A 26119-nucleotide genomic window follows, 5' to 3' on the forward strand; every position below is an offset into this window, starting at 1 on the left:
AATTCAGAAACGAACCTTCTTGCACTGTGTAACTGTACCCGGAATGTGAGTAAGACCAAGATCGCGACACATTTCTTGGTGCTGTTCAAGCTTATCTCCATCAGTACCCCAGTAAAAAGCAACTTCTGAGCTAAGCAAAGAAACGAACTGTTGCCTCTTCACATTTCCGGTCCAGTTTTTGATATGAGCGAGACGTTCGAACTCCGATTTGAAATGCGCAGTTGGTGAGTGCACGAAGTTGGTGAATTCCGCCCAGGCAGGATTGCTGTCTGCTTTGCATTCGGAACTGCTCAGTGAGGGCTTCCTTTCTGATTCGATCGGGTCCTTGTATTCATTTGTTTCGGAGACCGATGCCGGGTTGAGTGAAACAGGAACATCGACAGCCGCACCTAGGTCTTCAAAAGATTCATGGCTGTCGAACGACCTTACACTATCAAGGGAATCTGCCCTGGAAATGACCGAGAACGATGAGGTGTCGGATATGATTGAGAGTCTGCGCATCCTGTCTTCGAGATGGATTCCGCCGTCTTCCAAAGCTTCAGCCTTATTTCTACCTGCTAACCGACCTGTATCATAAGTCAGCAACACACTTCATATATGATATCAGATAACATTGTATTGAACGATTCAAATACATGGTGAAATGAGAAGACTTACGACACTGGCCATATGGATACTCCTCTTTGAAACACTCTTTCCAGCGCGAACGCCATGTCTCATTGCCGCCCTCCCACCCCTTTGCTTTAGCCAGACGCGCAAATTCGGCTTTTGGTGAGTTTGCAGTATCAACAACGTGGCCGATATCCCTAGACCAGGCTCGTATCAGCTCCATTTGAGTGCCAGAGGCCATCTTCTTTACACGTGGAGGCTCTTTGAGCGAAGGAGAAGTTGATTAACGTTGCAGTTTGGGGGTCGGAAGTGTTGGGAACTGAGGGGTTGGGAAAAGCAAGGTCAAGTCGATACCGTTGTCTGGATATGTTGGAGATAGCTAGGAAGGCGGGGCAGGAGTTGTTAGCTTTAATACGCGCTCACACGTGGTTGCAAGTGTACATAATCTTGATGCGGTTAGTGGCGTCAGCTTGAGCCAGGGTCCATTTACACCGAGCGATAGAGCGGGTTGCGATATGTGACCTGAGCACTTTGCGCCAACGGCTTATCATTGCTATGCTAACATGGGCTATCCAGGTACTCTTCTGTCTATTACCATGCTGAAATTGGCAATTGTCGTGGGAGCGAAGTTATCCGCCACGGCCCGATGACCAATACAGGTGTACACGACATAAGCCGCTAGGCCTAGATCCATTCCCCCGAGCTACATCTCGCGAACCAAACAATCTCGAAAAAGCTCTTTCAAACTCCCTAGCGTGGCTTCCTAATCGACTGCTTCCTAGGCTGTGTGGACTTTTGGATACGGCTACTTGTACGTTTCTTGCTGCTGCCCATGCTAGTCAAGTCTCCTGCTAAGTCCACGGCATGATCTCCAAGCTGTATGGTCTCAAGAGCCTTACGCCGATGTGCTGCTGCGCGTGTTCGTCCTAGGCTGTCTACGTGTACATCAAGCCTTGGATCACTCTTGGTCGCGCTTGTAGAGTTGGGGGGAACTGCATGGTCGTTCTCGTCACCCACTTGTCGGGCTTCATCGCCGTTATTGACCTGTTCCTCTTCTTCACCAACGGTTTCATTAGCGTCGGCGTCAATCATTTCATGATCCTCTTCAGCTGTCGTTCTGCGTGTACCATCATTTACATCTTCGTAAATGTTGAATACGAGTTCAGAGTGATCCCTCGCTGCAGCTGCCATTGCAGCCTCCTCGTAAGCACGCACTATCGTGATAGGAAGAGGAATGATTGGAAAGCCTTCTGGTTGCCGGAGCTGAAGCTCATTTTCGCCGTATTGGGCCTTGGCGGCACCAAAGTCGTATTTGGTATTGCGAAGCTCAGGCATCTGAATTTTTCTGCTAGCGCATGAGTTTTGTAAACTTGGATACTCAGAAAAATGCTTACTTGGCTGAGAACTGGCTACTGGATGTGATAACTGGATCAGAGAGCGCAGTGCCTGAGTCGATTCGAGGTTCTTTGCGCAACACCTCTGATAGTACGCGCTGACCAGACATAATTTGGATCTTGATATCTGAGTAGTTGTGCTGTTCTGGTGACGCAGCACACAAAAGCGCGACTATGGGAGCTTGGACTAGCGTCTCGAGGTGAAAGTGAAAATGAAAGACGCTTTTTTTGTATGAGTGCTGAATTGAGGAAATCAATTTTAGTGAACGTCGCAGTTAAATGATAAAAGTATCGTTGTGATGTTCCAGGATAACAGAATGAAGTTGCTGCAAGGCCCAATTGTCAAGATCCGCACGTCGGCCAATCCTTCCCATGGTAGCTTGGTGTGGAAAGAGCCGGCCGATACACGAATGGGGGTGGTGTCCGGGTGATGACTACGAACAAACTGCTATTATATGGCTGCGGTGTGTTGCATAGAAAACTTCGAGCGATAGGTGCGGTATATTGTCGCAACACCTGTTCGCTCCCTAGTCCGCAGGAGGGGTCTCAGCTCTCCGGGTTCCGTCGGAACAGTTTGGCACTTCAGTACTGTAATATATTGGACCACAAGTTGCGACGGTAGAAGTTGACGCTGAATCCTGAGCGCAAGAGATTCGAAATGCAGTGTAAGTACAGTACTAACGCCATTTGTCTCCTGTTCGGATGACGCATTTTATGTGTAGATCTAATCCGCATACGGTAAGCCTATTGGATAAAGCAAGATCCCCCGTTATTATTACAGACGAAGAGGCCTTCGAACGAGTTTGCATTAGCCTATCGTATAGAAGAAGAAAGACAAAGAAACAGAAATATCCTACGACGCTTGCTACTCGTACTTTTGCTTATAGATTCTTCTGTATAGACCAAAGTCACGTGATATTCTCACGTGCTTCGTTCCCGGCGTGGCCTCTTACACTGTGGCTGAGACTATGAAACATGATATCTGACTAGTGACGATACTAACTGTACACAGGTCAAGGTTTTGTTCAGATTATCTCTTGTTTTCCGATCCCCACTCCGTTCTAGCCTAATTGCCTAACCGCTTCTACCACGAGTGAGCGCTTCGAAGTCGAGTTGCCAGCGACCGTTCGATTTTCTGCCGGACAGACGTTGGACATACAGTAACGTCATGTGGGGAAAAAAGGCGGTCGCAAATCAACGAATGAGCGCACCTAATTCGTAGAGTACGAGAATGTCAGGACAATGCAGGGCGGGGGCCAGGCCTTGATTCGCCTCTCAGCACACCACGCCCCAATAGTCGCGCCCCCTGCACCTCCTTCTGCGCTACCGTCCTCAACACTCTTCCCATCCCTCTTCCTCTTAACACTTGCACCTCAGGACCCTTTATATATAACTACTGCTGCCGCCAAAATATCCAGCTTACTTTAACATAGCATTCATTCGTGTTTTCACTTCCATTACCATAACCACATTACCCGCGTATTTCTGACAAGCAAGCCTTGTCAGGATACTCCATTACTGTCGTGTTCCGTTCCCACCTAGTATATATGTTCGATCTATCTGAGATCACTGGAAAGTAGAAGTCCACATTACTGCTTTCAGACAAATATGCTTTTCCAGCTTCTCCCTGTTGTTCTCGCATGCTGCCCTATTAGCGCAGACGCTAGCCCCATCTCCCCCATGTTTCAGCGACGACACCTACTCGAGAGTTCGCCCGTCGAATCACATAGTAGCCCGTCCGTAGAGGCCATCATTGGTATAGCCGCCATAGCAGTAGCCATATTAGGGATAGCGTTTCCCCTCATCTGGCCTAGCGTAAGATCATGGCGTAACCCATGGCCCCGTCGCTCACGCTTCCATCTCAGTTCCACCAGCTATAGTACGTTACTACTATTCCCCCACGATCTGATAATATGTGCCTGGCTAAGCATGCAATACTGATAAAAGAAAGTAGAACAGAACATGCTATTTCTCCACCGTCCTCCCCAACGTGCGATTCCATCACCGTCGATTACCAGTCTTGCGAGCGATAGAGCAGACGCGGCTGCGATACCCCGACCGCAACGCGCAAGATTCGATAGTTCTGAACAACATCGCGAGTTGATGAGACGCGCCCTGATATACTGAGGGCATAAATATATTGGAAATGTATGTTGGCAAACTCCGATATAGCACAAGGCAACTTGTGACGCAGGCAGGTAATGTGCACCAGTTGCGCAGTAGGGAGCGTATATATAAAAGAACATGCGTTACGTAGTGGCACTAATAACAAAATATTCGCGAAAGGAACAGCTGGATCGTTGCATTAACCAGGACATCAAGACAAAGGCGTGAGATGAAGCGATCACATAGAGCAGCAGCTCGACTAGCATGGTGCTACACTATTCATTCTAAGGTCATGACTCTATTACAAAAACGATATAGCACTTGATCGTGCATATTACATAACGACAAAAGACTTCTGCACCGCAGAGCTTGTCATCTCAGAATCTCTACCATCTAAACCTACAACTTCAGCTGGCCGAAGATTTAGGCACGGAAGGCAATTGTCCTCTTCGCGTTGCGCCTCATGCCTGAAGCCTTGTGCTGTTGGGCTCCAGCAGCAGCCTCAGCCTCAGCGTCTGCGGCAGCGCCCATGCCAGCATCTTTGGCAGCTCCAGCACCTTCAGCGGCCCCAGCTTCAGCGTCAGCGGCAGCGTCGGCGCCCATACCAGCATCTTTGGCAGCTCCAGCACCTTCAGCGGCCCCAGCTTCAGCGTCAGCGGCAGCGTCGGCGCCCATACCAGCGTCTTTGCCAGCCTCAGCAGCAGCGCCGGCACCCTTACCCTTACCCTTGCCCTTACCAGCTTGAGCGTCGGCACCCATAGCAGCATCGGCTTCAGCTCCAGCTTGTGCATCAGCGGCAGCGCCGGCATCCATACCGGCACCCCTACCGGCTCCATCTTGAGCGTTGGCACCTGCATCTTAATTAGCATCATTTCGGACTCTTCTGGAATCTAATACGTACCATTGCCCTTGCCGTTGGCCTTGCCATTTCCCTTACCCTTACCCTTGCCGTTGCCTTTTCCCTTGCCGTTGTTACCGCCAACGCCAGCTGTAGCATCTAGGCTTGTTAGTGTCTAGAATCGTTGTTAGAGGAGACGATACTTACTTCCTGCTTGAGCAGCTCCACCAGCAGCAGCGTCTTGCATGCCCTTAGCCAACTCCTCTTGCTGGTTAGCAGCATCTTGGGCAGCCTGTTCAGCTCCGATGTTGCAGCTGTTCTGCTGGTCGGCGGCAGCTTGTTCATCAGCAGCGGCCTGGTCGTTTGCAGCACCCTTTTGCTTCTCCATTTGAGCGGCTTCCTGTTCGGCGGCAGCTTGGTCGGCGGCAGCACCCTTCTGCTTCTCCATTTGAGCGGCCTCTTGTTCGGCGGCAGCTTGGTCAGCGGCAGCTTGGTCGTTAGCAGCACCCTTCTGCTTCTCCATTTGAGCGGCCTCTTGTTCAGCAGCAGCTTGGTCGGCGGCAGCACCCTTTTGCTTCTCCATTTGAGCGGCCTCTTGTTCGGCGGCAGCTTGGTCAGCGGCAGCTTGGTCGTTAGCAGCACCCTTCTGCTTCTCCATTTGAGCGGCCTCTTGTTCAGCAGCAGCTTGGTCGGCGGCAGCACCCTTCTGCTTCTCCATTTGAGCGGCCTCTTGTTCGGCGGCAGCTTGTTCGGCGGCAGCACCCTTTTGCTTCTCCATTTGAGCGGCTTCCTGTTCGGCAGCAGCTTGGTCGGCAGCAGCCTTGTGGTCAGCAGCGGCTTGGTCGGCGGCAGCTTGGTCGGCAGCAGCACCCTTTTGCTTCTCCATTTGAGCGGCTTCCTGTTCGGCGGCAGCTTGGTCGGCAGCAGCCTTGTGGTCAGCAGCGGCTTGGTCGGCGGCAGCTTGGTCGGCAGCAGCACCCTTCTGCTTCTCCTTTTGAGCGGCTTCCTGTTCGGCGGCAGCTTGTTCAGCGGCGGCTTTCTGGTCAGCAGCAGCTTGGTGATCGGCTCCCATAGTGGCATTGTTTGGTTGCTCTGCTACCGCCTGCTCCATCTGAGCAGCCTCCTGCTCGGCCGCTGCCTTTTGGTCGGCTGCAGCTTGCTCCTCTGCTGCTTTTTGCTCGGCCGCCGCCTTCTGCTCAGCTGCTGCCTTTTGGTCATCGGCAGCAGCAGCCCCATCGGCAGCCTTGTCCTGCTTCATGCCTCCAGCAGCAGCCTGGTCTTGCTGTGCCTGAGCATCCTCTGCTGCTTGTTTATCTTGGGCTTTGCGGAGTTAGCGAGATATTTTCGAACAAGAATAGAAATATTCTTACCTGCAGCGGCTTCCTGGGCGGCTTGATCCTTGGCGTTGTTCTTGCCATTTCCCTTGCCATTTCCCTGGGCTTGTTCCTCTTCCGCAGCAGCGGCAGCATCCTGCGCTGCCTGGTCTTTAGCGTTGCCATCCGCAGCAGCAGCAGCATCTTCTGCATTAGCATTATTCTTAGCCATACTACCCCGTGCGGCCAATAGCACACCGCGGAGCTTTAGGGCCTTTTCGCCAAACTTGTGCACAACCTCTTCGCGACGGCCCAAGTTCAGGTTGGTAATAGCCCCGTCCTGGGCGCGAGCAGCGATTGCTGGTCCATTGCCTGCAAAAGGTGCTGGGGCCGCTGCCACAAAGGAGGCAGAAAGAATTGTGAGAAGGGGAACAGAGGTCTTCATAATGACGGTATTCGGTTAAAGTTGAAGGATTGAAACGAGATGTGTCGAAATGTAACTTGAGCACAGCTCTTGAGAATCGAAGTGAAATAAAAATAAGTGCTCAGCACCAAAGAATGATCTGAAAAGATGGAAGGTGAGCGTGATGTTGTAAGCTTCTAAGGGGATCAGGTTATATACAAACTTGGCTTTATGCACCATGTCGGCCTCCTTGAACAGAGAAGTGCTGAATATAGAACAAGCCGCGTTTGCTGAGATGGATGTTCATGGTCCTCCGAGCACATCACACATGGGCCGTTGGAGGATGCCTGGAGAGGGCCAGGCCTCAAAGAGGTCTGGTCGATCAGGCCCATAATTCTCTCACAGGAACAGGAGCTAAGCTCCCAGTTGCAAGCCTAGATCATGTCTGCTATGGGATCGGGGCCGCGCCTTGGCTGTAAACGGTCGAATGAAAACGCATGAATAAGAAAATGGAATTGCGGATGAGAAGCGAGAAGCACGCCTGATGCCGGGGAGGCGGTCTTCATGCAGAGATGCGGCCTAGAAATCGAACGTGTACAGTTTGAGAGCTTGTTGCAGACAGGGCCGGGGGGGTATATGCGGAGAAATTATTATCCTAAACGCATAAGTTTGGAGTTTGATGTATGACTGAGGTTTGCCGCCGTACGTGGGCCTGAATCTCAGCTGGTTTCAGGCCCACCGAGATGTGCCCGCTGCAAGTACATACCAAGAAGCCTCAAAGGTCTTGACGAGAAATGCTTTTTGAAAGAGGCGGTATTGAAGGGGAATGATCTGAATACAGGCCATGCATCTTCCAATTTGATCTACTAATGTCCAGTCCATTGCCGTCCTTTCGATTTGCACTGGTCAAGGGGTACAAGAGACTGACGGGTTTCGCCTTTGTCGAGTCAGGGCATGCGATGCATGTAGGTATTATGTCAAACAACTGCAACAGTTGCGCTCACAGTCTCTCAAGCAGTACGACGACAGCAGGATTCCTGCCCTGTAGCTGATCAGTTTTGTGAGTTCCATGTACCGCGTGGGCCCATTGTAGTTCACCAACGCGGCGGAGCGTCTCAGCCTTTGGTGTTGACACGCGATGGGCCACACAGGAGCCGGGGGATCAACGCCTCGTTTCTGAACGTGTCGGTTACATGATTAGAGGTACACTGTAAATCAACCGCCACCGTGCTGATAGTCGAGTCGGTTGTACATGTTTTGACAGGTGCTGAATGTGGAGAGTGGAGCGAAGGAACTACAAAGTGACGGGTGACGGGGTGACGGGAGCGCTGGCCAATGGCGTGCGCCCCGTTACAATCCCGCACCTAGCCTCTAGCCTCGGCTGCGACTTTTGGACATCGTCATTTTCGAGGTCTGGTCAACGACGGCGCAGTTTTTTGGTGCCTCCGTCTCGTCGCCACCCGGACGGTTGAGTGCTGGCCAGTGGAGTGTAGCCAGTTACACGTATACATACACAAGCTTTTGAGACCCCGTCCCTCTTCTCACCTGGGTTCTCCACGCCCATCAACGTAAAATGCCTGTCCAACACGCCACAATGGCTACACGGTCCATCCCTGCGTCCATAACACGACGGCTGCTCACAACGTCGCAATCCACACTCATAGCAACACGACCAATTGCATCCGCGTCACCGCATATACGAAGTGTGTCAGGATCCTACCGCCCGGCACTCCGAATTGCCGGCCAAAGAAGACCTTTTTGCACAACGCCACGCACACGATTGGCCGCGGTAGACGACACATTCGATCCCAAGTCGATAGAGCGCGAATCTGATGAGGTTGATGTGCTCATTGTGGGTGGGGGTCCGGCCGGTCTGTCGGCGGCTATAAAGTTGAAGCAACTTGCGACAGCGGCAGGCAATGAGGACTTCAGGGTTTTGGTGTTGGAAAAAGCTGGAGAGCTAGGTGATCATATCGTCTCAGGCAATGTCATTGAGCCTTCCGCTCTTGACGAATTGCTACCGGACTGGAGATCGGAGGACAACTTGAACCGCTTCGCTGACATTACGCCTGCGAAGGAAGATCACATGTATTTCATGACCAGGGACCGCGCCATACCCCTCCCCAAGCCCCCGCAGATGAACAACCATGGCAACTTCATCATAAGTTTGAACCAAATGGTCAAGTGGCTCGGCGAACGAGCAGAAGAGGTCGGCGTAGAAGTCTACCCTGGGTTTGCTGCGTCCGAGGTGCTTTATAACCACGAAGGCGTTGTACGGGGCGTAGCTACCAACGATCTCGGTATATCGCGAGAGGGAAAGCCAAAAGACTCCTTTGAACGAGGAATGGAATTCCATGCCCGTGTCACATTGCTTGGTGAAGGCTGCCACGGTAGCCTGTCAAAGCAGATTATCAAAAAATACGATCTGAGGCGGGACAGCCAGCATCAAACCTACGGCCTTGGAATCAAAGAGGTCTGGGAAGTGCAGCCCGAGAAGTTCAAGTCTGGCCTGGTGGTGCATTCTCTAGGTTACCCACTTCCCAAAGATACCTATGGAGGAGGTTGGATGTACCATTTTGGCGACAATTTGGTCAGCATTGGCCTAGTGGTCGGGCTTGACTACCCCAATCCCTGGCTGGCGCCTTATGGTGAGTTCCAAAAGATGAAACACCACCCGTTATACAAGGATGTGTTGGAGGGTGGTAAGTGCATCTCCTACGGCGCAAGGACTCTGATCGAGGGTGGTTTCCAGTCTATCCCCAAGCTTGCTTTCCCCGGTGGTGCCCTCCTTGGAGATGCAGCAGGCTTGGTCAACCTACCGAAAATCAAAGGCACGCACAATGCAATGAGATCAGGTATGCTGGCCGCCGAGGCAACGTGGGATGCTCTCCAAGCCAACACAGACGGCGGGACTATATTCCTGTACGACTATGAAGACAAGATGCGCAAGTCACCAATCTGGTCAGAGTTGAAGACTGTGCGAAACATGCGGCCGTCTTTCCATACACCTCTTGGTGTGTACGGGGGCATAATGTACTCAGGATTGGAGGCATACGTCCTCCGAGGCAAAGCGCCTTGGACACTGAAACATGGGAAGCCTGATCATGCAGCGACAAAGCCTGCGGATGAGTACCAGAAGATTGAATACCCCAAACCGGACGGCAAGATCAGCTTCGACATATTGACCAGTGTCAGCCGTAGCGGCACAAATCATGAGGAAGATCAGCCGTGCCATCTCCAGGTAAAGGATCTTGATGAGCATGCCAAGAGGGAGTGGCCCAAATACAAGGGTGTCGAAAACCGCTTCTGTCCCGCAGGTGTCTATGAGTATGTCGAGGATGCCAGCAAAGAGTTGGGCGTCCGGTTCCAAATCAACGCTCAGAAGTAAGTATCCAAAAGAGCTAGTCAAGATTGAGTACATTATAATTAACTAGTGTTAGCTGCGTTCACTGCAAGACTTGCGATATCAAAGTACCGGATCAGGATATCAACTGGCAAACACCCCAAGGCGGCGAAGGACCAAAGTACGTCCTGACTTAACCACAGTCATCTGGTGATCTTCGTACCTATTCAACTTAGGCAGCTCGATGCGCGAAGTAAGATATCACCCGATATGTATATTAGGAGAAACCACATGTGTATGTATAAGTGGCTAGCCCAATTATTGTTGCTGCCCAAGCGAGGATTGCCGACTGCAAAGGCACATGAATGACATATCTTGATTGGCAAGCATTTGGTATTGGTGAAGATTTGGTCGAGATACGTGTTCAGCATGGCCTCTCAGCGTATGATAACACATGCATTTGCATGAGATCACGTCCAAGTGGTAGCCTCGGCAGGGCATCCATGGGTCTCAGAGAGTGGGATGCACGTGATGTCCGTGCTCTAGCTTAGCCAAGTAAGGCGGCGTTGGGCGAAGTTCGTCTCCGCGCCCTTCGTCACTCTCCACCTAACAACCACGCTGGGGCCTGTCACATCAACAGCAGCTCGGCCATCATCTCTGCTTGCACCCCGCTGCCGCGATACCGGGCATACTAATTTCTCTCCTCAGACCCGAGTGCGCGACATCTGCGCTCAGCCGGCTCCCTCCAGGCCCTTCACCACTCAGGTCCTTCTACCACTGCCCTGCATCCAGCCTTCGCCACCCCCATCAATCTCCAAGGTACGACTAGCTACCTGCATTGCATTCTCTGGCCATTCCTCGCGCGTCTATCCTGGTCCTTGTAGTTGCGCGCATAGCTGGACGCTGGTTTCCTGGTGTCGCGTCTCTGAAACGGAGCCTCCCATGTCTAGCAGGCACGATGCGCACTCCTTCGCTGGCTCTCCGCTTACTCATGGACATGTGCTCACCATTTTATCCAGACTAGGTTATCCTTAGGCCAGAGTTCCACCATAATCCCCATCGCCATGACTGAGGTATCGTCTACGCGCCTATACCTAGGCAACCTTCCCCGTAATGCCACCAAGGCAGACGTCGAAGGCCACTTCCAGACGCATGGCACTGGTGAGATTACCGAGATCAAGTTGATGAACGGTTTCGGTTTCATCGAGTACAAGGACGCCATGGACGCTCGTGACGTTGTTCCTGGTAAGCTTGGTCCACCATCCAGTAGACTGAAGAAGCGCTAATTCCTGTGTAGCTTTCCGTATGTAGTTTGTCGCGTTCAATTCCCCCAGGCACGTCGTCCTAACCTTTTATAAGATGGTTCCGATTTCATGGGCGAGCGCCTTATTGTCCAATTCGCTCGCGGCTCGCGCGCTCGCAATGAGAACTTTACTCCCCACGAGCGCGTTCCACCACGTCCTAGACGTACGCCATACCGGATGAGAATAGCAAATCTTCCGGTGGAGACCAGCTGGCAGGTCAGACTCCCCGATCATTGGATTTCCCCAGTTTCCTGTTAGGGTCAGCGTACCGTTCCCGGACCAGTAATGGCTTTATTATCGCGTGCTTCCCGTTACACATTCTGGATTTGGACCTCGCTTAACTTCGAATGTATAGGACCTGAAAGATTTTGCCCGTCAATCTGGATTGGACGTCGTCTACTCTGAAGTTGGCCGTGAACGCGATGGCACTGGGTGAGTGCGCTACAGTAAAGGCCTCCTGACGGCATGCTGACGCTATTAAGATTTGTCGAATACGAGACGGCCGCCGATCTGAAGACTGCAGTGGAGAAACTGGACCGCCGTGAGTTCAAGGGGCAGGAGGTTACCTGCATCCAAGACGTCTCTGATCCTCCCCCACCTCCACCTTTTAAGCCTAGGGCTCCTTACGGAGGCCCTGGTGGTCCCGATGACCGGGGCCGAGACAGATATCGATCGCGCTCTCCTATGGGACGCCGCGGCTACCCACCTGCGCCGTATGACGACTACTATGACCGTCGCGGCCCCCCTCGTGGCTACAGCCCTCGACGCGACGATTACCGCCGGCGCACACCGCCCCGCGAGTTCTATGACAGGCGTGACGTCGGTTATGGACGTTCGCCACCTCGTGGTCGCATGCCTGATGAGTATGGCCCACCGCGCGCGCGTTACCCTGACGATCCTTATGATGCTAGGGCCGGACCTCCACCTCGTCGCTACGACGACCCTTATATAAACGGCCACGGGCGCCCTTACGACGGAGGACGACCACCCTCTCCGCGTGGTGCTCGTCCCCGCAGCCCGGGAGGACGCCCACCCTACGATGCCCCACCGGCTGACTACCCACCCCGCGGCCGCTACTAGAACGGAAGAGCATGACTGGCAACGTATGTCGAACACCTCTAGTTCTGCCCTGGTGTTGTGTTCTCGTGCATCTACTGACATCCATCCAGTAGGCCTGTGTGGTGCCTAAAGTATCATTTCTTTTTCCTAAATTGACGCTCCGAGGCTTCCCACTGTGGACATGGATTATGCGAAAATGGAGTCTAAGGATCTCCGGAGGTATGAGTGCGCGACATGAGGCCAATGAGACTGATTATTACCTTTCCTACTCCGGGGCCTTGGATTCTTGATGTATCTTTACTATTCTGGCGCGGCATCGTCCTGATGCGCTGTCTGGCACGGGAGGTTTAGTTCCTTTTGAGATGGTCTCCCTACGACTGTCATAGCTACATGGAGGATGTCCTGGTTTCTGTACCGTTGAAACAAACTTTCCTTGCACACGTGGATGTCCTTTTGATCTCGTTCCAAACAGATAATGTTGCTTTTATCATGTAAAGTATGCGCGGCCTTACTGCTACAGAGAAAAGAAGTTTTCAATATTGATATTCTGTTCGTATTTGATTCTTCTCCTGCGACTGAGACAAATCACGAAGAGACTATTTTATCGGGCTCTCCTAGAATTTCGACATGCATGTGGTCTTGACTTGTTTGGGCTTGGACGAAGAACAAACTTCCTGAGTGCATGGGTACGGAATCACAACCCCCCCAACCCTAATTCTTTTACACTGCATACTCGTCTATCTACATTTCCATTTCCTCCATCTCACCATGTTCCACATTCATGCTCCTCCCACAATCCCTACATATGCTGAGTTTCGTATTTGGCTTTAGTTCCGCCGGCGACTTTGCCTGATATTCTCGCCCACAGCACGTACACCGTACATATCTCTCCCCTTTCCTACCTACACGACCAGACCCACGCAGCGGCGGTGGCGTGTTCCCATTATTCCCCTCCGAATCCCTTTGTTGCACCCGCTGTTGCTGCTCCCTCTCAGCCGCGGCAGTATGCTCACACGGATGCCACCCCTCATGCATCTTCTGTCCCTGACCAGGCTCACTCTTCAGCCGCATAGCTAACTCCATCTGCCTCAACCCCGCTCTTACTTTTGCCTCCCCTTTCTTTTTTTCGATCCGCCCTTGCGTTGTCGTTGTCGTCGATGACGTATCCTTGTCTTCCCGCCTCCGCTCGCTCCTCCGCACCGGTTTCCAGGATAAAAGACTAGCAGGCCGTGGATGTAGTGGCAGTCGGTCGTCGTGGTGTAGAGGGATGTAGCCAGGCATGGGGTCTGGGCGTGTGAGTTCGCCGTTGGGGAGGAAGCGGGGTTCGGATGTGTAGGCTAGGCGGGCGGCTAAGGTGGCGAAGGAGGGGGGTGTGGGTGTGAGGGTGTAGTGTGGGGGTGAGGGGATTTGGGGTTGAGTGGGTTGGGGTCTGGGTGTGGAAGGACATTTTGGTGGTTTGGAGATTGGTTGGGGGGTGCGGAAAGGCATTTTTGTGGTTTGGGTTTTGATTTGAATGGGGATGGTGAGCTCGTTTGGAAGGGAGAGTGGTTTGGTGGTTTGGTTGGAGGATGGTTGTGGTGGTGAGGACGAGGATGGTGTTTAGTTGTTTGGGAATGGGAATTTGTGGTTTGTGAGGGTTAAGGCGGGTTAAGGAGGGACGGTGAGTAGTTATAGCCTGAGCAATACGAGTTTGTGCGAAAGAGGGCGACATTTTGTGAGGCTAGGAGGCTTTGTAACCAGAGTTGGAGGATTTTGTTGCGGTCCAATGGATGTGTGGTCATTGGACATGTTGTTGTTATAGTGGTTATGGGTGTTGGATCGTCTCTCGGGTTTGCGACGAACCTCTTGAGATTGGTGCTGTTGTTTGAATTTTGAATTCTCAATTCTGGTCATGAAGACTATCGTTCCTCTTGTTTGATATTTTGTAGGTCGAGGAGTGATTGTCTGCTTTTAATTGGGAAATACAATAGCTGAGTGCAAAACCATGGAACATAGGCATCAAGAAATCCATCAAGTTATTCACAACTAGACATTCGGCTTCGTGTGCGAGAAAATCAGATAGCTGCTCTCGTTGTCACTCATTTCCATGGGTAGATACTGTTTCCTGAAGGCCATGTGATTTGGATCATCTGTCTCTTGTTCATGGTTAAGAGATGACGAACTCAAACAGAGGCAACATTACAGTCCAAGCATGGCCTGGAGAATATCTAAAAAAGTAACAGGGGAAGAAGAAGATGAAAAGTAAAAGATGACAACATTGTGTATTGTTAAAGCTAGAGCTGATCTACACAACAACTATCTCGCCATGTCTTCAATAGATCACGTTACATCACCCAGGTGTTTAAATTATGTAATCCAGGCCCCACTGCTCAGTGACAGGAGTGACACGCCCAGACCCAAGCCCTAGTATTGCATATGCTAGAAGCTAAATCGAATGACATCGTGCCATAAGTACGCCTGTTTTTTCCTTTTGTTATTCTTCGTAACTCCCATAACGCGTGTATCAATCCAAGCGGAAATCGCAAATATTTTTGGTTGTGAATAGTGACCCTTAATATGCTGGCGCAAGCGACGGCTACATCCTATCGGACTATGGTCCACTCATCATCAGATGTATATTCAGTGCCGGTGGCGGCCAGAATATCGACAATAGGTGTAGGAATCAACTCCGGGCTGGACATTAGCTCGTCGGATGTAGTAGGAGTATGTAAACCAGACAACGATACCACCGTGTAATCCTCGTCCTCATCGGAAGATAGAGTCTCGACAGCTTCCATTGCGTCTGGTTGTGGAATCTTGGGTCGATGGACAAGAGTAGTGGTAAAGGAGTTCATCATGTTCCTCGTATCCTCTCTCTCGTTTGTTCCGCATGCAAGAGCGGGAACAACAAGGGACATGTCCTCACTTTCTGACTCGCCCGAGATGATGGTATCTTCCTCACAAATCGTCTCTGATAACAAGTCTTTTGAGGCAGTAGGAATGGGTCGGATGCAGGATTGGGCGCATAGCGTGTCGAGACACAACCGTATGATGTGGAAGGCACCTTTTGAAGTTAGCACAGTTTCAACAGCTATGTCAGAAATGTCTTAGACTTACAATCGTCTTCAAAATTGCGCTCCATATTTGTAGAACAAAGGTCTTGACAAAACTCTGGAATATCGGCAGCGAGCTCGATAAAGTCCGCATCCTCCCCTAGATTGTAATACATGAACCTTGAGATGATGTAGTTGAGGAGTGTACCAACAAGGTCGTGCTGTCGGCGCGCTAGGTTTCTAGAGTAATGCCGGTATACGAAGCGAATGGTCTCGAGCAGATCTTGTGGCGGGAAGGGTACGCAGCATGCGAATTCAATTTGGCAGGAGAAGTTGCCATGGGCGAGGAGCTGCAGTTCGGGAACATCAAAGTCTTCGGCCATCTTGTAAACCTCGACATGTGGAAGCAACAAGGGAGGTCCGTCATCCGCAGTGGGTGGGAGGTAGCTACCCGTGTAACAGTAGCGGAGTAGCGAGATAAGCCCATTTGCGGATGGAACCTCGATACTGGCCTGAAGACAACCATTCAGGCCGTACTCGAATGCGTGGTACAGCAATGGGCATCTGTCCAGGAACATGTATGGGCAGATGCGACACGAAATCAGACGAACCTCTCCGACCGCAAGTACAGCTTTGAGGGTTGCGTTGCCCTGGTCGGACATGTCCAAGAATGAGAGGTCGTCCATGTTGATACGGCAGGCCGGAGGCCGTCAACTATTTCGCGGTAAAGGTCCAGTATTGTAGTGTATTGTGGATATCACGTCGAGTCAGCGAGGATGTCGAGTAGGCTGTAGCAGTGAGAACGACCGCCTAGTTTGTGAAGGTGGGCAAAGTATGGTATACGATACTTCGAGATGGGTGCACAGGGAGGTCAAGAATCTGGGAGCCTCCGCTATAGTCTGACAGGCATAGCCTCGTGGCTGGTAGTGAAAGGGAGGAAACAGAATCAGGCAGCCGTTTGCATACGCAGGGAGCCACGCACGTGTCCCATGGAAGCCTACCGCCGGTCGAGGGTCGATTGCAATTAGAATGCGATTGAGAATGATTCAATAATGATATAGAGAACGGCCCTCGACAAGGGGCAGTGCATATGAGTAAGACTCAAGTGCTGTCACAGCGGAGGGGCATCTAAGCCTCGAGCAGCGCCCACTGGAAGGTGGTTGTACTGCATGCCAAACATGTGCCTATTGGCTCTGCGAGGGCAGTGCCAAGAGAGCCGATCAACCAGCTGTGGAGCGATGATACAAGTGCGCATCTAAGGCTGAGTCTTCTGTCAGCTGCATCCAGCGTAGAGAGCCGGTGGTGGGTGTTGAGAGGTGGATGGATGATCCTGGCCCTCCTACCGGGATGCAGCCGGGGAAAGAGCACCAGCCACGACCCGCCTGTCTCCACACGTGTGGCGTGGCCCGGCACCTATCCGCAGCCCCTCGGCCAGGTTTCCCCATCATTATACATACTTACGTACGTACAGACATACATACTCGTGAGTGTCGCTAGGTGCCGTGGACGTGCAATCCTCCTCGTACCCATTAATCCTGCTATTGCAACCTCCTATTCTTGCGCACTCAGCACGCCAGTTGCTTGTTTGTAGTCGCGTGTGCAAGCTTCCGTCTCGTGCCGGTATGGGTCTTTTCTCAATTCTGCCTGAGAGCTTCGCGGTGGTGGAGACGTGGATTACGCGCATATTCGTGAGTACTGTTGTGTGCCTGTAACCGCAATCCGGATTTCTCACTAGCCCTAGCTTTTCCTCGGCCTTATAGCCATTGCCCCGTGGGCCGTGCTGCTCGTCTACGACATACTCTTATACGTCTTCCGCGCCGGTGCGCACGAGATACCCGTCGTGGGTGGACGCGCCCGGGGAAAGTCCAGGCCCCGTGCTCCCAGTCTTACAGAACGGCCAAGCGGTCGCCGTCGCAAGTTTAGTCTCCGTGGCTTCGAGAAGCCGGTGCTGAATACAGGGGGTACAAATACCGACTCGCACGACGCTCGATCCCGTCGCATAACAGAGGAGACAACGGAGGATTCGTCGTCATAGTTTACTTGGAGCCAGACCTACAATGGAACATTCACAATTTAAGTCATGTTCGCGAGACCGTGTGTAAGAGTTGGACTTGAGAGGACATGTGCTGTACAAGTATCTTGACGCTGTCTCAAGAGATTCACCATTTCTTGAGGAAAATATGAAGAGAAATTCCGCATACTGAAACTATGTTGTGAGATGGAAATCAGCGCATGGCATTCCTCGTATCTGGAAACTCCAAAATGAGGCCTTGCATATATATATATATATATATAGCGACTCGTGGATTTGCGGATCCGGCAAAAGACCGATTCAGGCAGTTGTGCCATGTCAAACCTGAATCGCTCGAGATGACAGCGGAGATGGGCCGCTTAAGGTCAAGACGCCGTCTGTATCGTTGGAGAGCAACTATTGACAAGCGCCATGTGGAATGGGAGTCGTGTCTTCGAGCATAATCATGCGCTCTTGTGCCGTTGTGTCTCGCTTGTGCCCAAAGTGTCTGGGGCATATATTACCAAGGGTTTCAGATAACAATATGCGCCAATCACATCTGGCCATTCATGAGGGCCGGCGCATGTATCAGAACAGGCTATGGAGATCATAGAGTAGGTATGTGATGAGCTAAGCCTGGTTTAGCGTGTTCCGGGGCCGTGCCTGCTCTCAATGAACCTTCACTTCACCTTCCCACCTCTTCACTGCCACAACAACAACAACAACAACAACAACAACAGCGACAACACTTGTCACTCGCAGCTTCTTTTGATCCTCTAGATCTCATCAAATCCACACATATTACGTCTTTCATAAATCTCAATTAACATCACCTACCTCACAATGGCTGTTCCAACCACCACTACCAAGACGGCGACACCAAAGACGGCAAGCGCCGCCGGCGTCAAGAAGACTGCTCCCAAGGGCGGTCGCGCGGGAAAGAAGAACAACGCCAGAAACGCCATGGCCAAGATGCAAGCATACTGTAAGTGTCACACCATTTGACGCGCTTTATCGCGTTGTTCAGACGCGACTGTCGCTTTGTTGCCACGCAAGACGGGCGTTGTTAGGGGGTTAAGGTTTGCTGACCAACAACACCAGTCAAGGCTCATCGCGACGAGTACAAAGACTTGTCTTTCAAGGAACAACAGCAAGAGCTCGGCAAGAAGGTATGTTTTATTATATCCATTTCAGGCGATTCCCAGCTGCGACATGTATTGCACCATGACGTCGTGTAACCTTGCTGACATATGGCAGTGGAAAGCTTCTCCTGAAAACCCCAAGAACAGCGCTTGAACGGACAGTGAATTGCTTTCTTTGAAATGAATAAGAGGGTTTCTTTTTTTCTCCATCTGTTTTCTTTTATTCAGGTCATGTTTCGACAGTGTGTTATTGCAAATTTACCGGCAAAAGTCAAACTCCAGGTTGCTAAAGTGCAGCGAAATACTGCACCCGAGGTTATAGTAGCCATCTGCTTCAACAATAATATGGGGTAATTTATTTAAACTGATTGTTGCTCTGTAAATGTGTACTGCTACGGTCATTCTGGTGGATTTGTTGCAATTGCTGGCTAGTCGCGTAGCAAATGCACACACGAAATTCTAGCTATAAAGACTGACTATTCACAGCTAAGCATCTAAACTAATATGTAAACATGTGTCTATGCGGACGTGAGAGGCCGGTGATACACAGGTTGCAGGGCTCCGGTTGTACAGCTGAGGGGGGGCTCGTTCACAAAGCCTTGGCGAGGCTACCTTTTTTTTTGTTCCTGCTCTGTTACACTAAGATCATTTTAGACAGTACCAAAATCTTTGTCCGAACCTGTTCATATCCGATATACCATATACATCATCCCCATTGATTAAACAAATACTCCGACCCTCCAGGCTCTCTACCCCATACATCCTCAAATATCACTCACACCATGTACGGAATCCCAAATAACATACTACCACCCTTAAATAGCACCACGATAATCACATACCCCCCAAGACCCCGAAGTACAACTAGACTTCTATATTACCATCACCACTATACTTTGTTACCCCTACCACCTCCCAGACTATCTTTCCATCTAGAGCTCTACCATCTAGAGCTCTAAAATCGCCCTATACCCACCGCGTACATACACTCATTTACTCTACCTACCACGCTTCTCCACTCCATCCCCCCCCATTCACATCCAACTCTACCTCCAGCACTCACATTCCGCATCTACATTCTCTTCTCACAGAAATATCGGTATTCGATCCGTATTACACTCCACTCTAGAAACTGGGAGTGGGGGTTTTTTTTTTGTGAGACAAGATGTAAGTAGTCGGGGGAGGTAAGAAGACTTTGTCATGTATAACTTGATGGTTGATAGTTTGAGAATGTTAGGAAGGGGGGGGGGATTAAAGACACCAATGGGTGTGTGTGTGTGTGTGTGTGTGTGTGTGTGTGTGTGTGTGTGTGATATAGGTATTCGTCGAATGTGTAGCTGTTGTGGGGAAAGTGAGGAAAGTGGAGAAGTGGGAGGTTGGAGGTTGGGAGCGGTATGGTAGGGAAATTGAGGGAGTACGTTGGTTTTCCTGGGTAAATGGTGGAGAGAGAGAGATACGTGGGTATTTTATTTTCTAGATGTAGAAGGTGCAATCTATTTTTTTGGTGATATACGGGTAGTTTGGGTTTGTTTGTTTGCTGAGTTGATTTTTGGAAGGTCTTCCTATGAGGGATGTGGGAAGACGCGGGAAAGAGAGGTTTTGGCTTTTGGTGGAATATCAGACATCGACCTGATATTTTATGGTTTTTGTTCATAGTTTGTTGATAATTTAGATCATGACGATCTAAAGACTCAACGCACATTTGCACTCTTACAACTAGCCGACAATATCAGAGTGGCTTGAAGTAAAATAAAAGTATGTTTTCAGATTCTTTGATAACTACCAAGTATCCCAATGTTGAGGAATACCTATCCAGCTCCTCAGCAAAATTCCATATACTCCACGAGTTTTGAAATACATCTAATCAACCTCCGGAACAGGTAATCCATTCACAATCATCATACCCTCCCGCCCCAGCGACTTCATCGCCTTAACTGCCTCATCATGCCTCAGCTGCTTCGTCTCCTCATCCGTCACAAGCACAAAGTCGTACGTAAGCAGTTTGGTTCCCTCAGCTACACCATACTGCTTCGCCTGCTGGGGCGTCACAGTGTCCAAGGGGACAATGAGCGAGTCCTTGACACCAAAGACGGCGTCGGTGGTTTCGTAGGGGGAACCGCGGACATACAAGGCACTGATATTGTCAGTTGCATGTCTTCCGTATGCTCCATGACCTTCGAAGCGTGATAATAAAAGGAAGAATGGGGATAAAGGGATGAACGTACGTAACCAAATGATCAAAACCCTTCTTCTCAAACATGAAATGCATATGACTCGGTCTCCAACAATGCCTCCCCAATTTCTCCAGCAACTTGCCTACAGGCCCATCATTTGGAATCGGATACGGCACGGGTACAATCCCTTTGAACCAAAACACACCCTCATCGTCACTCGTAATCACTGCGCGGCCATCGGCCTTGTCGCCGCGGTCCTCATATTGCACATCGTACTTGCCGTTGGAATCCGTTTCCCAGACGTCGATTTTGACGCCGGAGATTGGGGCCCCGGATGTGGTTTTCACAGTGCAGAGGACAAGCAGAGGTGTGCCGGAGGGGTCGGCCGAGATTTTGGCGCCTGGTGCGGAGGAAGGGGCATCGTGCGTGTGGAAGGGACCAAGGACCGTACCTTCAGTGGAGGAAGGGGGTTTGGGGTGGTCGATTGAGTCGACGAGGAGGGAGAGGCCGACAATGTCGGAAAGGAGGATGAATTCCTTTTGTTTTTTGTTGTTAGCTTGGGGGTTTTTGTAGAAGAGACAATAAAAAAGGAATCCATACTTGTCGTACGTCAGAACATATCTGGCCTACTTGTGTCAGGAATTGGATTCCTGTCATCCATTCGTCGAAACTGAGGCGTGTCTCGCGTGCAAAGTCATGCAAATGCGTTACCAGTCGCTCCATGACGTATCTGAGCCGTGGATCACTGCATTGCGAGTTTATGCGGTGCACGTTTTCTGTAATGTTTTCTATCGTGAGGTTCTTGAGGACGGGTACCGTCGATTCGTCTGCGCTCTTGGAAGACGACATTGTTGGACGCTGGGAAAGATGAATGCGTGAGGTGGGCTGGCGGTGTTTTGCGCGTGGGCTGCTAGATTGTGCAACGAGGGCGGTTATGGATCTGAAAAGAAAAGAAGAAGTCACAGAAACGGGTCTGACAGGCTAAAAGAAAATGTACAAAATCATGGCCAGATTTACATGAAGATAGTTTGAGCGAAGCCGGTGAATTGTCAGCCATTACATGAGACAGTAGCATCCGACCTCGTCCGCTGCAGGCTAAAAGGTGGGGAATGTTTGCTAGTCCCATATTTATTTGTGCTCCGCTGCTAATTGCACGAAGCTCATAGGCCGAATGATCACGGATGGAGAGGGACCAGGCGGTCACCGGGAAAGCATTCACGAGGTGGGGATGATGATGTCGGAGGGGCTCTCGGTACCTGAATGCGGGGCACTGGCAGTGCTGGCTTACCAAGAGCTTACAAGCTCTCGGTTGACCGAGAAAGTCTGAGATAAGATCGCCCAATACCACCAGTATTATTATATTCGTCCTTCACTTGAGTATGATATTGTGGTGAAGTTTGTTCGTTTTGGTGGGCTAGCCCACTTGACCTGGGTTTTCCACTTTCACCGATCGACTGAGAGACAAGCTGCCATAGAGCGCCAATGGGTCTTGTGGGGTAGTTCTTTCTTGTACTATAAGTGGGTTGCAACTTCTTGTTTTCATAGTAGCGGAGCCCCAATCTCAATCATATAAGTCAGAAGAAAGAACAACGGAAATGTCATTTGATTAAACAAAGTACAATGTTTATTCGAAAAAAGGCGAATCATACGATATGAAAGTAGTGAAGCCTATACTTCATAAGATATACGCCCTTTACGTCCCCCCACGCAAATGCTAGTGTGCCACATGGGAAACGCCCGTGGAGATGAAAAAGAAAAGCAGACTGCATTTAAGCAGTTGAACCCCTAGAGAAAAGAGAATAGGAAACATGATGAGTAAGAGAAAGAAGTGAAATAGACATATCCATGTCCATGTTGCACCATAAAACATATGAAAGAAAACCCTTAGCTTGTTACTCTCCTAACCCAAAGTGCACTCCCCGCGGCATTAGGATCATCCTGCTCCCTCTTCTTCCACGCGCGATGCAACTTGAGTCCGACATCATGTTCTTCGCGCCTGATATCATCAAGCTCCACCTCAAATGCCTTCTTCCTATGCTCCACAACCTTCGCCTTCTTAAAATCCGTCAAGAGCGGGTTCGGAGGCGCGGCATTGTTGAGGTCAGTGAGGAGGCGGTAGACATTGTTGCGGCGGATGCGAAGGTCTTCTTGTTGGGATTCTAGAAGCGCAATGTGGTCGAGGGCGCAGAGAGCAGTAGGTGGGTGCGGTAGCGCTTTAGATGTGTTGGATATGCCGCTTGCGGTGGAGAAGGTGGAGACGTTGGAGGGGGACAGCATTCTTGAGGCGTTGGGGCGCGAGTCTGGGATGCGGTCGGAGTGGGGAACGGGCCGGCGGCGCAGGAGCACTGAGGACGAGGTAGAGAGTGGGGGTGAAGGTGGCGGCGAGTGTTGGTCGGACGTTATAGACTGGCTATATGTGGTCCAGGAGAATTGGCTGGCGATGGGTCGCTTGTCTGTCTCTGGTGGGGTTGCTGTCCGGTAAGCCGGATGGATAGGTAGTTCAGTCTCAATTACAATGGCCGGGGACTGTTTCTGACCGTCGCGGCCTTTGGGCGTGACAGGGCTTGGGTAAGCAAATGCACTAATACCAAGGCCGTGGGCTGTGGGAGACGTTGGAGAAGTGAGATTGCTTCCTGCAGGCGACTTCTTTCCTACTTTTAGGGGCACGACAGGTTTAATGATTTCTTCATGCACCTCGTAGTTGGCGGTTTCGGCTGCGACGGGTCGAGTATCAGCAAGCGTGGGTGCTGAATCGACGGCAACGGTAAGCGTGTTTGATCTGACTTGGTCCGAGCTCGGTGATGTAGTCGCTCGTGGTATTTGCAATGACTTTTCTCCAGCTTGGTTTTTGACTGCTGGTGGCGAACGCTTCGAGCCGAAACGGCTAAGGCGCTCTCCAAAACTAAGGCTCTTCTTCTCAGGGCCAGCCGCGGATACCGAAACTTGGTAGCCCATGGGCTTCAGACCGGCAGAAGGCACGCCTACCGCATAGCTGTGCGGATCAACTGACGCGGCCTTTCCTGCACTGTTGGGCTCGCCCGAGTACTCATCCCATTTTACTTTGCTGTTTGGCGCAAGCTTGCCTTCCCAGAATTTTTGCTTGGGGCCAGACTGCACATCGCCAGTTCGGATGACGGAAGGTGCTCTACGCAACACGGGAATTGCCTTGACGTCGCGCGGCTCATCTTGCACTTTGCGTTGGTTGTCGTCCATTGAGGAAAAGTTGCGGAGGGATATGTCACGGATAGACTGAGGCGGATCAAAAGACGGGAGGAACTCTTCGGACTCTGGTGAACTTGGCGGGGATAGATCGTCGTAGTTGGACCGTAGTGTGGCTGCAGGATTACTGTAATAGTAGTTTTCAATCGAGGCCCGCGAATAGACCGAAGGGATAGTCGGCACTGCCGACAGTCTTTGGACTGGAGGGAGGATTGGCGCTCCAGAAGCCGTAGTGATGGTAGGGTTGTATGAGGATTTGGAGCTAGGGCAAGGCTGATTAGCACTGGATTAGGATGAAGCGATAGCTGGACGTACAGTGAATCTAGCGGGGGGAGCACATAGTTTTGTTGCTCGGGACTGTGGAGGCTGGTAACATTTGGATTACGGTGGAGTTGATCCTGGTCATAAGTGGTTTCAAGTAGTACGGGGTTGCCTATTTGCGTATGCTTTTCTTTCTCGCGGACGTGACCCTGTAATCGTTTCCACATTGTGATGATGCCTGCATGAAACATTTATTAGCCTTATGCAACGCTAGTCCGAGTACGCGTCAGAACACAGGGCCGTCATTTGCGTGCCGTTGTAGTATGATAGGTTTACATGGTGTAATGTTATATTTAAACTTTGTGGCAAGCGAGTCAAAGTAGTAATACGTATGAGAGCGACCGGTGCGGACGTCTTGGCAGGGCTGGATCCGGTGGGCGTTGTTCTAGTGAGTGCGGGAGATAGGCGAACGGCATGGCCTGTCGATCATAAAAAGATGCGGAGAATGGGATGACGACGAACGGGCCTGTAGGGTTGACGCGTCTTGGAAGAGGTGGCCGAGGTCACAGAAGTGGCAAATTGGGTGGCTGACTGGTCCAGTGCTTCCGGAATGAGGACCAGAAGTAGACATGATGGCACAAGGCTGGTGGGTGAGGGAGGGATGGGGGAAGAAAAGAAAGAGCATGCGCAGAGATTGCAGTACATACCAATTGAAGATGTGGCAGGTCAGGATTGGATGACTGGAAGGTTGAGCGTGTTGATATTGAATCTAGGATGAATGGAAAGGAGCAGGTTCAAGTGGGTGGCGGTGCCCTACTATTCTTCGTCGGCGCAATCTTGGTAAATGAAGGAGGGCGATCAGGTCGGTGCCGTAATGTAAAAATAGCGGCTCACTGTGCGCAAGACAATGGCAATAGCAGCAGCAGCAGAAGCGTTGTCTTGAAAGCGCCGACGGACGCGCCCCAATGCTCTGTCTCGTCGACAGATGGAATGGTTCGATGGCAGCGATGCGCTCTCTAACAATAATCCAGAGGCGGGTTAGGCGGGTTAAGCGGGTGAGGCGGCGGGGACGAATCAGGGCAAGCCAAGGTAGGCCAAATGAATCCACGGCACGCGTTTCAGCGCCGGTGCGAGGCGGTTTCAGCCTCAGGCGCACGGGGCCAGTGCGCGCGTGCTCAGCTAAATAAGTATAGTACAGGCAGATATTACACAACGAGCTGAAAGACCAGCATGGAGAGATGGACAGGGCAGAGCGAAAGGAATCCTGATCTTGAACCGCTGGGTGGGGGGGCGAGCGAGGACTTATGAATGCGCCCCAGAGCTTCTACTGTCGCATGTGGACGCTCAGATGTCATCGAGGATGCATCCAAGAGCCCCTCACCCCCCGTTCACGGACAGCTGGCCGCCCGATGTGTGTCTGAAGAGAGAGCAAAGGGGCCAAAAATCAAGTGCAGCATTACAGGCGACAGGCAGGGTTGCTTGCTTTTGCACGGCCAAAGAATGGTCGTGGTGAGTTGTCGGGGTTGAAGAAAGTATGGTTAGCCGGGCATTGCATCATCACAACCACTAAACTCCCCACCTACCCGCCCGTTGCCGCTAGCCTAGCACGCCTACCGCCTACACCACACCACCCAGCCCTCACCTTCTCCACCACTTGCTCCCACTGCACTGCTTCCAAACATGGCAGACGGTATGTTCATCCATCAACGCTAGTCTTAACCCGCACGCACGCACACTCACACCACAACCAGCACTCCCCTCGCCCATTCCCCAGCCCGAGGCAACTCACGCGTAAGCAATACATTTCTTCTTCTTCTTCTTCTTCTTCTTCTTCTTCTTCTTCTTCTTCTTCTTCTTCTTCTTCTCTCTCTCTCTCTCTCTCTCTCTCTCTCTCTCTCTCTCTCTCTCTCT

The 26119-nt window shown here is 51.2% G+C and overlaps 13 protein-coding genes across 13 annotated transcripts in view; 6 read left to right on the forward strand and 7 right to left on the reverse strand.

The window, feature by feature from the left end:
• Positions 1 to 3: 3 nt before the first annotated feature.
• COCSADRAFT_98100 (uncharacterized protein) lies at positions 4 to 850 on the reverse strand (the record flags this gene model as incomplete). The annotated part of the gene is made up of 2 exons (XM_007705148.1): positions 4 to 566; positions 658 to 850. The coding sequence occupies 2 exons, from the start codon at positions 848 to 850 to the stop codon at positions 4 to 6; spliced, it is 756 nt and encodes a 251-aa protein (XP_007703338.1).
• A 409-nt stretch (positions 851 to 1259) lies between these two features.
• On the reverse strand, positions 1260 to 2283 carry COCSADRAFT_237995 (uncharacterized protein). Its single transcript, XM_007705149.1, has 2 exons — positions 2004 to 2283; positions 1260 to 1954 (listed from the first exon to the last, which is right to left on the reverse strand). The coding sequence occupies exons 1-2, from the start codon at positions 2111 to 2113 to the stop codon at positions 1360 to 1362; spliced, it is 705 nt and encodes a 234-aa protein (XP_007703339.1). The 5' UTR covers positions 2114 to 2283; the 3' UTR covers positions 1260 to 1359.
• A 1160-nt stretch (positions 2284 to 3443) lies between these two features.
• Positions 3444 to 4357, forward strand: COCSADRAFT_39688 (uncharacterized protein). The gene is made up of 2 exons (XM_007704893.1): positions 3444 to 3882; positions 3958 to 4357. The coding sequence occupies exons 1-2, from the start codon at positions 3612 to 3614 to the stop codon at positions 4128 to 4130; spliced, it is 444 nt and encodes a 147-aa protein (XP_007703083.1). The 5' UTR covers positions 3444 to 3611; the 3' UTR covers positions 4131 to 4357.
• A 175-nt stretch (positions 4358 to 4532) lies between these two features.
• Positions 4533 to 6705, reverse strand: COCSADRAFT_163392 (uncharacterized protein; the record flags this gene model as incomplete). Its single annotated transcript, XM_007705150.1, has 4 exons — positions 4533 to 4960; positions 5011 to 5106; positions 5155 to 6267; positions 6318 to 6705. 4 exons carry the CDS (start codon positions 6703 to 6705, stop codon positions 4533 to 4535), a joined length of 2025 nt encoding a protein of 674 aa, XP_007703340.1.
• Positions 6706 to 8078: 1373 nt separating this feature from the next.
• COCSADRAFT_39690 (uncharacterized protein) lies at positions 8079 to 10394 on the forward strand. Its single transcript, XM_007704894.1, has 2 exons — positions 8079 to 10047; positions 10104 to 10394. The coding sequence occupies exons 1-2, from the start codon at positions 8258 to 8260 to the stop codon at positions 10201 to 10203; spliced, it is 1890 nt and encodes a 629-aa protein (XP_007703084.1). The 5' UTR covers positions 8079 to 8257; the 3' UTR covers positions 10204 to 10394.
• A 676-nt stretch (positions 10395 to 11070) lies between these two features.
• Positions 11071 to 12390, forward strand: COCSADRAFT_163394 (uncharacterized protein; the record flags this gene model as incomplete). Its single annotated transcript, XM_007705151.1, has 5 exons — positions 11071 to 11251; positions 11304 to 11309; positions 11366 to 11526; positions 11666 to 11742; positions 11793 to 12390. The coding sequence occupies 5 exons, from the start codon at positions 11071 to 11073 to the stop codon at positions 12388 to 12390; spliced, it is 1023 nt and encodes a 340-aa protein (XP_007703341.1).
• A 679-nt stretch (positions 12391 to 13069) lies between these two features.
• Positions 13070 to 14260, reverse strand: COCSADRAFT_39693 (uncharacterized protein). The gene has a single exon (XM_007704895.1). The coding sequence runs from the start codon at positions 13855 to 13857 to the stop codon at positions 13111 to 13113; it is 747 nt and encodes a 248-aa protein (XP_007703085.1). The 5' UTR covers positions 13858 to 14260; the 3' UTR covers positions 13070 to 13110.
• A 359-nt stretch (positions 14261 to 14619) lies between these two features.
• Positions 14620 to 16516, reverse strand: COCSADRAFT_183905 (uncharacterized protein). Its single transcript, XM_007705152.1, has 2 exons — positions 15466 to 16516; positions 14620 to 15412 (listed from the first exon to the last, which is right to left on the reverse strand). The coding sequence occupies exons 1-2, from the start codon at positions 16085 to 16087 to the stop codon at positions 14952 to 14954; spliced, it is 1083 nt and encodes a 360-aa protein (XP_007703342.1). The 5' UTR covers positions 16088 to 16516; the 3' UTR covers positions 14620 to 14951.
• Positions 16517 to 16898: 382 nt separating this feature from the next.
• On the forward strand, positions 16899 to 17491 carry COCSADRAFT_39697 (uncharacterized protein). The gene is made up of 2 exons (XM_007704896.1): positions 16899 to 17089; positions 17143 to 17491. Exons 1-2 carry the CDS (start codon positions 17024 to 17026, stop codon positions 17434 to 17436), a joined length of 360 nt encoding a protein of 119 aa, XP_007703086.1. The 5' UTR covers positions 16899 to 17023; the 3' UTR covers positions 17437 to 17491.
• Positions 17492 to 17989: 498 nt separating this feature from the next.
• On the forward strand, positions 17990 to 18903 carry COCSADRAFT_39698 (uncharacterized protein). The gene is made up of 3 exons (XM_007704897.1): positions 17990 to 18397; positions 18514 to 18581; positions 18670 to 18903. Exons 1-3 carry the CDS (start codon positions 18256 to 18258, stop codon positions 18706 to 18708), a joined length of 249 nt encoding a protein of 82 aa, XP_007703087.1. The 5' UTR covers positions 17990 to 18255; the 3' UTR covers positions 18709 to 18903.
• Positions 18904 to 20292: 1389 nt separating this feature from the next.
• COCSADRAFT_183908 (uncharacterized protein) lies at positions 20293 to 21772 on the reverse strand. Its single transcript, XM_007705153.1, has 3 exons — positions 21329 to 21772; positions 20780 to 21264; positions 20293 to 20688 (listed from the first exon to the last, which is right to left on the reverse strand). The coding sequence occupies exons 1-3, from the start codon at positions 21575 to 21577 to the stop codon at positions 20415 to 20417; spliced, it is 1008 nt and encodes a 335-aa protein (XP_007703343.1). The 5' UTR covers positions 21578 to 21772; the 3' UTR covers positions 20293 to 20414.
• Positions 21773 to 22612: 840 nt separating this feature from the next.
• Positions 22613 to 24435, reverse strand: COCSADRAFT_174311 (uncharacterized protein; the record flags this gene model as incomplete). The annotated part of the gene is made up of 2 exons (XM_007705154.1): positions 22613 to 24209; positions 24263 to 24435. 2 exons carry the CDS (start codon positions 24433 to 24435, stop codon positions 22613 to 22615), a joined length of 1770 nt encoding a protein of 589 aa, XP_007703344.1.
• Positions 24436 to 25805: 1370 nt separating this feature from the next.
• COCSADRAFT_238164 (uncharacterized protein) overlaps positions 25806 to 26119 on the forward strand; it is a 1660-nt gene continuing 1346 nt past the window's right edge. The window contains exons 1-2 of the mRNA XM_007705155.1: positions 25806 to 25898; positions 25960 to 25999. Coding sequence (XP_007703345.1) covers positions 25889 to 25898; positions 25960 to 25999 — 50 coding nt within the window. The 5' untranslated portion in view covers positions 25806 to 25888. The remainder of the gene's footprint in view (positions 25899 to 25959; positions 26000 to 26119) is intronic.

The sequence above is a fragment of the Bipolaris sorokiniana genome, assembly GCF_000338995.1.
Source record: "Bipolaris sorokiniana ND90Pr unplaced genomic scaffold COCSAscaffold_13, whole genome shotgun sequence".
Lineage (NCBI taxonomy): Eukaryota > Fungi > Ascomycota > Dothideomycetes > Pleosporales > Pleosporaceae > Bipolaris > Bipolaris sorokiniana.

Excerpts from the sequence above, each read along its gene's own strand:
- COCSADRAFT_237995 (XM_007705149.1), bottom strand. The coding sequence starts at position 2,113 with ATGTCTGGTCAGCGCGTACTATCAGAGGTGTTGCGCAAAGAACCTCGA. Across the intron at positions 1,955-2,003 it reads AGTAGCCAGTTCTCAGCCAA|AAAAATTCAGATGCCTGAGC; the intron begins GTAAGCATTTTT and ends ATGCGCTAGCAG.
- COCSADRAFT_39688 (XM_007704893.1), top strand. The coding sequence starts at position 3,612 with ATGCTTTTCCAGCTTCTCCCTGTTGTTCTCGCATGCTGCCCTATTAGC. Across the intron at positions 3,883-3,957 it reads TCTCAGTTCCACCAGCTATA|AACAGAACATGCTATTTCTC; the intron begins GTACGTTACTAC and ends AAAAGAAAGTAG.
- COCSADRAFT_39690 (XM_007704894.1), top strand. The coding sequence starts at position 8,258 with ATGGCTACACGGTCCATCCCTGCGTCCATAACACGACGGCTGCTCACA. Across the intron at positions 10,048-10,103 it reads TTCCAAATCAACGCTCAGAA|CTGCGTTCACTGCAAGACTT; the intron begins GTAAGTATCCAA and ends AACTAGTGTTAG.
- COCSADRAFT_39693 (XM_007704895.1), bottom strand. The coding sequence starts at position 13,857 with ATGCCTTTCCGCACCCCCCAACCAATCTCCAAACCACCAAAATGTCCT.
- COCSADRAFT_183905 (XM_007705152.1), bottom strand. The coding sequence starts at position 16,087 with ATGGACGACCTCTCATTCTTGGACATGTCCGACCAGGGCAACGCAACC. Across the intron at positions 15,413-15,465 it reads GCGCAATTTTGAAGACGATT|GTGCCTTCCACATCATACGG; the intron begins GTAAGTCTAAGA and ends TAACTTCAAAAG.
- COCSADRAFT_39697 (XM_007704896.1), top strand. The coding sequence starts at position 17,024 with ATGGGTCTTTTCTCAATTCTGCCTGAGAGCTTCGCGGTGGTGGAGACG. Across the intron at positions 17,090-17,142 it reads CGTGGATTACGCGCATATTC|CTTTTCCTCGGCCTTATAGC; the intron begins GTGAGTACTGTT and ends CACTAGCCCTAG.
- COCSADRAFT_39698 (XM_007704897.1), top strand. The coding sequence starts at position 18,256 with ATGGCTGTTCCAACCACCACTACCAAGACGGCGACACCAAAGACGGCA. Across the intron at positions 18,398-18,513 it reads GGCCAAGATGCAAGCATACT|TCAAGGCTCATCGCGACGAG; the intron begins GTAAGTGTCACA and ends CAACAACACCAG. Across the intron at positions 18,582-18,669 it reads AGCAAGAGCTCGGCAAGAAG|TGGAAAGCTTCTCCTGAAAA; the intron begins GTATGTTTTATT and ends GACATATGGCAG.
- COCSADRAFT_183908 (XM_007705153.1), bottom strand. The coding sequence starts at position 21,577 with ATGTCGTCTTCCAAGAGCGCAGACGAATCGACGGTACCCGTCCTCAAG. Across the intron at positions 21,265-21,328 it reads TATGTTCTGACGTACGACAA|GAATTCATCCTCCTTTCCGA; the intron begins GTATGGATTCCT and ends AAAAAACAAAAG. Across the intron at positions 20,689-20,779 it reads GGTTTTGATCATTTGGTTAC|TGCCTTGTATGTCCGCGGTT; the intron begins GTACGTTCATCC and ends TGACAATATCAG.